This window comes from Nicotiana tomentosiformis, chromosome 5, assembly GCF_000390325.3.
Source record: "Nicotiana tomentosiformis chromosome 5, ASM39032v3, whole genome shotgun sequence".
NCBI lineage: Eukaryota > Viridiplantae > Streptophyta > Magnoliopsida > Solanales > Solanaceae > Nicotiana > Nicotiana tomentosiformis.
This window is the reverse complement of record NC_090816.1, coordinates 25,548,126-25,558,285: the sequence shown is the minus strand read 5'-3', so window position 1 is coordinate 25,558,285 and position 10,160 is coordinate 25,548,126. Positions and strand designations below refer to the sequence as shown.

Here is a 10,160-nt window from a genome sequence, read left to right as displayed (position 1 = left end):
GATTAATTTCAAATATCACTCGAACCAACACGAAGACAAAAGTAGCTATAGATAGCATATAAATTATGATCGAATACAAAGGTTTTAAGGAATAGATAAATACTATCAAACACCCTTCACTATATCAGATACTACCTTTTTGTTAGCATAAAGCTTTATTTCAAAAATCAAACACATATCCACCAAATCGGTACATGAAAGAAATCAATTCTATAGGATTATTCAAATCAAATATAAATGTTTCCCTTCACTACCATAAAACCCTAGTTGGTGGTATCATCAAGGTCACCTTCAAAGGCCCAAGGAGTTTCCCTTTTAAACTCGGCCAGTTCTTCTGAGGTGAAATCACTTTCAATTTTAAAAATCTTCTGAACGGCTTCAACGCTCTTGTCCTTTATTCTGTCAGCCACAGCCTGTCAACAGAATTCTAGCAAACCACTGATTTTCAGATAATTTACTGCCACGGTTATGTCAAACTCTTTCACAACATTCACAAACTCTTTCTGGAAATTCTTGAAATCTTCATTGTTCGAGGTAGTAGTGAGCTCTGCATGTTTCTTGAGGTATTCAATGATTTTAACCAGCGTCTTGCTTTTGAAGCTTGGCAATGGGATGGTGGAAACACGATCCTCTTTTACCATGGTTTTGATAAGATCAGACTGTAAGACCAAAGATTCCTCAACATAAAATTCTTCGTTATCACCGCTCTTCAATGTCAACATTTTCTTTTCTCCCGTTGTTATGCCATGATAAGAACTTATCAACCTTTCTATTTCTTTTTCTTGGATGACACATTTGGGGAACCAAATGATGTATAAATAATGGTACAAGAGATTTTCTTAATCGGATCATACTTAAAGAATATGGAAGGTATTCTTTCTGACATAAATTTCTTACGGGAATTATCTTTACTTGTAATCTGTTTATGGATCACAATACAAGTATGTGATTGAATACAATAAGCCAATCTCATTCATTTAAGCTTACTTAATTTATTAATAAACAGTTCTTTGGACTCAAATCCCGCATATATAGGACCATCATCAACAACATATCAACTTCGATATTTGACGTTAAAATTAAAAATGTACTTAGACATTGGGGAAAACAATTACATGTTTATATATCACTTCTACTTATAAACTGGGATGACATTTTGCTCAACCTACCACTCTTACGATTTAAAAGAAATTCATGTGAAAGGAAATTTTTGAAATTCTTCCATTTTAAATAACTAACTAAATGGTAACTGATAAAAATGATACAAAAAATTTCCTTAATCGGGTTAAACACTAAATGATATCATCGAAGGAAATCCCTTTGGTATAAATTTTTCCTAAAGATATCTTTGCCAATTATAAATTTGCATGCATCACAATGTAATTTCGTCATCAATTAATGAATAGCATAACAATCTCATTTTTTATATAAATTGAAACACAATAGTGCGTTTTATGAATCTCTTCTTATTATTCATTACAATGTTACAATTAAGGTGGTTCATTTGATGAAAATACTGCGTTCTTGTAGCATAGAGGACATGCGGTCCATATTTCCAAACAAAGGCTATAAAGATTAAAAATGCGCATTATTTAAAATTGTTACGAAACAATAAAAAGAAGAAGAAAGAACATTACATAGAGAGAATTCTTATTGATATGAGATGAATTATAATAAAATAGAACCCCTCTATTTATAGGGGAAAAGTGACTTAGCCACCAAGTAACAGCCCTAAAATCTCTCTAAAATATAGACATTCACCATAAATAAAATACTATTTACAATACTCCCCCTTGAATGTCTATTCAACAGATAATGTGCCTCATTAAAACCTTAAATAAAATAAAATCCAGTGAGAAAAAATTTTAGAGAAAGAAAAAGAGTACACATATCTAACAATACGTCTTTTGGTTGCCTTGTTAAAAAACCTGCAAGAAAAACCTAGTGGGATAAAATCTTGTAAGGGAAAAAGAGTACAACGCGTATTAACTCCCCCTGATGAGAGTATCAATTCACATCCTTGAGCCTTCGCATTCCAATCTTGTGCACCATCTTCAAAAGATCGTTGGTATAGATTTGATAAATAAATCAGCCATATTAACTTGAATGAATATGTTGCACCTTGAAATCATCATTCTTGAGAGATATGTAATATTTTCATAAAATACCATGGAATGGCGTTTTCAATACCTCCATAAAGATTCTCGCTATCATATTATCATGCTTATAGTTATAGCAAGATGCATATGTGCACAAATTGTACTTAGAATGTGGTACTTCAGGACCAAGAATTGTATATGCTTTAAGCGATTTAAATCCTTCAGGGATTGTCATATAAGTTAAGTCATATAATCCATATAAATAGACTTTAGATGCATATCAAGTTTTCATGTCACGATTGACATCTAAGATAGATAAATGTGATTGGACACACCATTGATTTTATACTTTCAAGTGTTTGAACTGCATGTCAAAAACTACATGTCTTCCATATGAAATCAATTATACTTGAATTGTTTCTCCAAATTAAGATCCTCATATATATATATATATATATATATATATATATATATATATATATATATATTTAGCATTAGAATTATCATAGATGTAGTCGACGACTATTTTATATCGGTTCCAACTTCTATTTTTCATAAAAACATAACGATCTCTTCATTCATATTTTCATGTACCGGAACCTCTCTTGAGATTTTATGAAGTATTATGTAATATGATCTTCTAGATCACTAGCCTCCTTAATATGATCATTTTGATCATTTGCTCATCTTCTTTATCAAAAAATTTATTTGAAACCGATTTGTCTATACGCTTTAAGCGTACCATAGACTTTGTCCTTCTAGAACTTATTCTAATAGGAGCATTTTCAGTGAGAATATAGTTACTTTCTTTGGGTCAGCAAATGCGTCTTGCATGCTTTGCAATATATTGCAGATGAATTATCTTTTTATGAATTTCAAGTTCATATTATCTTATTCGAGAATCTAGATGTAGAAATGATAATTCACTCCATGTAACTTTTTCTCAACTGTTTATCCTGCCTCCCTCTCATGTTAGAAAAACTAACTTGCTTTCTCAACTTTGGGAACTCATATTTGTGCATTGTGGTGTTAATCAGAATATACACTGCACATCAATAATAATAAGATAAAATTATTTGGTTCCTGACCCTGAACCACTTGTGAGGGGAGAATGTAATATACTTTCGTGTATAACTGTAACGACCCGGCCGGTCGGTTTGAGTATTATAACACCGTTCTCTCATTTACTGCTCAATTTATTCTCAATAGTTGTTTTATTACTTACTGGGTTTGTTGGTTCGGGCCCGGAAGGAATTTTGAGTGAAATGAGACACTTAGTCTCATAATTGAAAATTTAAGTTAGAAAAGTGGACCGGATATGGACCTATATGTAAACGACCTTGGATTTGAATTTTGATGATTCCAATAGCTCCGTATGGTGATTTTGGACTTAGGAGCGTGTCTGAAAAATTATTTGGAGGTCCGTGGTAGAATTAGGCTTGAAGTGTCGGAAGTTTAATTTTTGGAAACTTTGACCGGTGAGTTGACTTTTTGATATTGCGGTCGAAAGCCGATTATAAAAATTTGAACACCTCCGTTATGTCATTTATGACTTGTGTACAAAATTTGAGGTCAATCGGACGTGATTTCATAGGTTCCGTAGTCACTTGTAGAAACTAAAAATTTCAAAGTTCATTAGGCTTGAACGTGGGTATAATTCATAGTTTTAGCGTTTTTTGAGGTGATTTGAGGGTTCGACTAAGTTCGTATGACATTTTAGGACTTGTTGATATATTTGGTTGAGGTCCCGAGGGGCTTGGGTGAGTTTTGGATGTTTAACAGATCAAAAATTTGGACTTGAACAACTGCTGGAAGTTTCTCATATCTGATGCTGTTTTCCTTCTACACGATCGCGTGAATGCGTCTGCGATCGCATAGGCTTAGTTGGTCAGTGGGGGGGTTTTGTTCTACGCGATCACGTGGGGATATCTGCGATCGCGTAGGGTTAATGTGAGGCAGTGACATTTTGTGCTTTGCGATCGCGTGAAGCAGGACGCGATCGCGTAGCTATGTGAGTTTGTTATACGCGAACGCGTGAAGAAGGCCGCGTTCGCGTAAAGGAAATTGGACAGAAATGGAAATCACGCATTTTTGCTTCGCGATCGCGTAGGTCTGTGATGTTGTGCATCGCGATCGTGTGGGAAAGTCCGCGATCGCGTAGAGTTAAAATTGTTCGCGATCGTGTGCGATGGAAAATTGTTCTCCGCAATCGTGTGTGAATGTTCGCGATCGCATAGAGAAAATGTCTGGGCAGAGAGTTTAAGTTCTGAAAATGGGACTTATCCCATTTTCAATTTTTGACGGATTGGAGCTCGGGAAGAGGCGATTTTCGAGAATATTTCAAGGAAAACAACGGGGTAAGTGTTCTTAACTCAATATTGGTTAAATTACCCGAATCCATGGTTGTTTTTATCATTTAATTGGTGAATAAATTGAAAAAGTTTGAAAACCCTCTTGGTTTAAATTGATGATTTGAGGGTCGAGTTGGGGGTCGAATTTTGGTAAAATTGGTATGGTTAGACTCGTGGTGGAATGAGCTTCCGAATTTTATAACTTTTGTTGAGTTCCGAGACGTGGGCCCCACAGGCGAGTTTTTCTTATGGAAAATTAGCATTTTCTTATGGAATTAATTCCAGTAAATTTTATTTACTAAATAAAATTATTTGTGACTAGATTCAAGGCGTTTGAAGGCTAATTCACGAGGAAAAGCCATTGCAAATGAAAGAATTTCACGAGGGTTTGAAACCCCAAAAATTTTGTGTCATGTGATTATTTTGGAGGTGACGCACATGCTAGGTGACGGGCGTGTGGGCGTGCACCAAGGGGATTGTGACTTGGTGTCACGACCCAAAATGTTCCACCGACGGGATCGTGATGGCGCCTAACATTTCACTTGCTAGGCAAGCCAACGTTAGAGAATCATTAAATCAATTCCTTATTCCCATTCAGTAATTAATAATAATTAACTAAGATGAAATATAATAAGTACAGAATATCATAAAACTATATTAATTACTGCCGCCCGGATCTGGAGTCACAATTTACAAACATTCTAGAATTCACTACAAGTAATAGTCTGAAAGAAATACAAGTGTCTGAATGAAAGAAAACAATAGGGCATAAAAGATAGATGGGGACTTCAAGGTCTGTGAACGCCGACAGATCTACCTTGAGTCTCCGGACAGCGGACCAGTAAAAAAATCTCGATCAACCTGAACCGGTATCAAAATCTGCACAGAAAGTGCAGAGTGCAGCATCAGTACAACCGACCCCATGTACCGGTAAGTGTCAAGCCTAACCTCGATGGAGTAGTGACGAGGCTAAGGCAAGGCACCTACAAATCAACCTGTACAATTTAACAGTGTATATACAAATAACATAAATGAAGAACTAAACAATAATTATCGGGAGGGGAACATATTGAGGGGAATACAAGATAAAGAACTACAACAGAATGATCACCGGAGCAGTCAATATACCATGAATCAACAGGAATAGTGAATACAATAAGGAAAAATGCACGGGATCACCCTTCGTGCTTTTACTCTCAATCTCACCATAAAATTATAGAAACGGCACGACATCACCATTCGTGCATTAACTCTCATATCAGGGCACGACATCACCCATCGTGCATTAACACTCACAATATGGCACGACATCACCCTGCATGCATTAACACTCACAATATGGCACGACATCACCCTGCATGCATTAACACTCACAATATGTCACGACATCACCCTTCGTGCATTAACTCTCTCCCTTACCATAATGCAATGCATAAATAACAACAGGGAGATAGAATAACAAGTACAAACCTTACTTCAACATTTGGTTCCATAATATCAATCTCAACTTTGAAATAAAAACTCAATTATCACCAGAAAATACGCAAACATGATAAGAACATTAAATTGAACAACACTAGTATAACATGTAACAATTTGGCATAGGAAATAGACAATATAAGAAAAACAGAGAAACATGGACAACAGGTAAATTGGCGGCACATAAGTACTCGTCACCTCACAAATATGCCGCTCACATGGATTTCACTTAGCAAGTAATCTAAGGTTCCTGATTCCTTAAAATCAAGGTTAGACACAACACTTACCTCGCTCCGAAGGCCACTTAACTCTCAATCACAGCTTTTTCTTTGGGATTCACCTCCAAACCGCTCGTATCTATTCAAAAATTAAATTTTCTAAATTTTCCTCCAAAAAGTAAAAAACTCGACCCCGGGCCCACTTGGTCAAAACCCAAGGTTCGGACCAAAATCCATTTACCCATTCACCCCCGAGCTCGAATATATAATTGGTTTTGGAATCCCAACTCAAATTGAGGTTTAAATCCCCAAATGTCTGAAATTCCTAGTTTTTACCCTAACCCCTAATTCTACTATGAAAACTCTAGATTTTAGGTTGATAATTCAAGAAATGTAATGGGTAATTGAAAGAAAATGGTTTAGAATCACTTACCAACACTTTGGGAAAGAAAATGACTCTTGAAAATCGCCTTTACCCGTTTGGTTCTTGAAAAATGTTGAAGAAATTGCTTAAACCCATGTTTGATTCTGTTTTATGCACTGGGCGATAGTGTGCGTCGCGTTCGCGAGGCCACTGTCGCGTTCGCGAAGGGTATTGACTGCCAAGCCTTCGTGTTGGCAAGATCCTGCTCGCGCTTGCGATGATTACTCCCCTCTAGCCTTTGTGTTCGCGAGGCATTGCTCGCGTTCGCGATGAAGGAACGACCAACCCTCTCCCAAGTGTGCCTAACACTATGCGTTTGCGAGGAGCTGGTTGCGTTCACGAAGGGTAATGCCCCCATCGCTTCACGTTCTCGATAAAGCCTTCGCGTTCACGAAGAAGAAAACTCCACCTGCCCAGTTTACTCTTCGTGTTCGCGAGAGTACCTTCGCGGATACGAAGAAGGACTTGCCAGAACACCTGCTGCAGCAAAATACCAGATTTTCAAAGTCCAAAATATCCCGTGGCCTATCCGAATCTCACCCGAGCCCTCGGGGCTCCAAATCAAACATGCACACAAGTCTAAAAACATCATACGAACTTGCTCGCGCGATCAAATTGCCAAAATAACACCTAGAACTGCGAATTTAGCACCAAATCAAATGAAATTCTCAAGAACATTTTAAAATTTCTATTTTCTCAACTGGACGCCCGAATCACGTCAAATCAACTCCGTTTCTCACCAAATTTCACAGACAGGTCTTAAATATCATAATGAACCTGTACCGAGCTATGGAACCAAAATACGGACCCGATACTAACAATGCCAAATATCAATCAATTCTTGAAAACAAATAATTTCCAAACTTTTAATTTTCATAAAAAATTCATAACTCAAGCTAGGGACCTCCCAATTCGATTCCGGGCATACGCCTAGGTCCCATAATTCGATATAGACCTACCGAGACCATCAAAGCATGGATCCGAGCTCGTTTACCAAAAATGTGACCGAAGTCAACTAAAATCAACTTTTAAAGAATATTTTTTTAATTTTCATTAGTATTCAACATAAACGATTTCCGAAAACCTGCCCGGACTGCGCACGCAAATTTAAGAGGGTAAAATGAGATTATTAAGGCTTAAGAGTGCAGATTCGAGTTCTAAAACATAAGATGACCCTTTATGGGTCATCACATTCTCCACCTCTAAAACAACCGTTCGTCCTCGAACGGACATAGAAAAATACCTGGGCTGGTGAAAAGGCGGGGATATCTACTCCGCAAATTGGACTTGGACTCCCAAGTAGCTGCCTCAATAGGCTGACCGCTACACTACACTCGAACTGACGGGTAACTCTTTGATCTCAACTGGCGAACTTGCCGGGATAGAATTACCACCGGCTCCTCCTCGTAAGTCAAATCCTTGTCCAATTGGACAGAGCTGAAATCTAACACATGGGACGGATCGATGTGATACCTTCAAAGCATGGACACATGGAATACCGGATGAACAACTGCTAAACTAGGTGGCAACGCAAGCCTGTAAGCCACCTCTCCCACTCTCTCCAGAATCTCAAAAGGTCCGATATACCTAGGGCTCAACTTGCCCTTCTTTTTGAACCTCATTACACCCCTCATGGGTGATACCCTAAGTAACACTCTCTCTCCGACCATGAAGGCAACATCACGAACTCTACGGTCGACATAACTCTTCTTCCTGGACTGAGCTGTGCGAAGTCGATCCTGAATAATCTTGACCTTGCCCAAGGCCTCATGTACTAAATATGTACCCAACAATCGAGCCTCCCCACGCTCAAACCACCCAACTGGCGACCTGCACCGTCTACCATATAGTGCCTCATAGGGAGCCATTTCAATGCTCGACTGGTAGCAATTATTGTAGGCGAACTCTGCAAGGGGCAAGAACTGATCCCACGATCCTCCGAAGTCTATAACACAAGCGCGTAGCATATCCTCCAAGATCTGAATAGTATGCTCGAATTGCCCGTCCGTCTGAGGATGAAATATTGTGCTCAACTTAACCCGCGTACCCAACTTACGCTGTACTGCCCTACAAAAGTGCGAGGTAAATTGCGTACCTCGATCAGAAATGATAAACACGGACACACAGGAATATAAATCTCTGCTAACCGCTCTGAGGAACAGGTAACTGCCACAGGAATGAAGTGCGCTGGTACATCTTGGCAGCGCCCGGGTGAATAGAATACCGAGAACTATGATCCTCCTCAAGGATCAACTCAAGAAGCCCATCTACATTAGGCACACAAATACGACCATGCATCCTCAAAACTCTGTCATCTCCAACAGTAACCTACTTGGCACCACCGTGATGCACTATGTCTCTAAGGACAAGTAAATGAGGATCATCATCCTACCGATCTCTGATGCGCTCAAACAAAGAAGACCGAGCAATTGTACAAGCTAGAACACAGCTGGGCTTAGAAATATCTAACCTCACAAACTGGTTGGCCAAGGCCTGAACATGCAATGCAAGCGGTCTCTCACCAACTGGAATATATGCAAGGCTACCCATACTAATTGACTTTCTACTCAAAGCATCGGCCACCACATTGGCCTTCCCGGGATGATACAATATGGTGATATAATAGTCTTTCAATAGATCCAGCCACCTCCTCTACCTCAAATTGAGTTTCTTTTTCTTGAACAAATGCTGCAAGCTCCGATGATCAGTGAATACCTCACATGGCACGCCGTAAAGATAGTGCCTCCAAATCTTCAGCGCGTGAACAATGGCTGCCAGCTCTAGATCATGAATAGGGTAATTCTTCTCGTGAACCTTCAGCTGCCGTAAAGAATATGCAATAACCTTGCCACCCTGCATCAATACCGCACCCAGACCAATACAAGATGCGTCACAATATGTTGTATAAGATCCTAAACCTGTGGGTAACACCAATACCGGTGCCGTGGTCAAAGCAGTCTTGAGCTTCTGAAAGCTCGCTTCCCACTCATTTGACCACCTGACTGGGGCGCCCTTCTGGGTCAATCTGGTCAACGGGGCTGCTTTGGATGAAAACCCCTCCACAAATCGACGGTAATAGCCCACCAAACCCAGGAAACTATGAATCTCTATAGCTGATGTGGGTGTAGGCCAGTTCTGGACTGCCTTAATCTTCTTAGGATCAACCTGAATACCCTCTGCTGATATAACGTGACCCAAGAAATCAACTAAACTCAACCAAAACTCGCATTTTGAGAACTTAGCATATAACTGGCTGTATTTCAGAGTCTGATGAACGATCCGAAGGTACTGCTCATGCTCCTCTCGACTGTGGGAGTAGATCAAGATATCATCAATAAACATAACCACAAAGGAATCCAAGCAGGGTTTGAACACCCAGTTCATCAAATCCATGAATGCTGGTGGGGCATTTGTAAGCCCAAATGACATCACTAGAAACTCACAATGCCCATACCGAGTCCGAAAAGCTCTCTTAGGAACATCGGATGCCCTAATCCTCAACTGATGGTAGCCAGATCTCAAATAAATCTTTGAAAACACCTTGGCACCCTGAAGATGATCAAATAAATCTTCAATCCTCGACAATGGA

The 10,160-nt window shown here is 39.1% G+C and overlaps 1 protein-coding gene across 1 annotated transcript; it reads right to left on the bottom strand.

Moving 5' to 3' along the window:
- Window positions 1–263: 263 nt before the first annotated feature.
- Window positions 264–722, bottom strand: LOC104096127 (SKP1-like protein 1B). Its single transcript, XM_009602437.1, has 2 exons — window positions 459–722; window positions 264–413 (listed from the first exon to the last, which is right to left on the bottom strand). Exons 1-2 carry the CDS (start codon window positions 720–722, stop codon window positions 264–266), a joined length of 414 nt encoding a protein of 137 aa, XP_009600732.1.
- Between the last annotated feature and the right edge of the window lie 9,438 nt (window positions 723–10,160).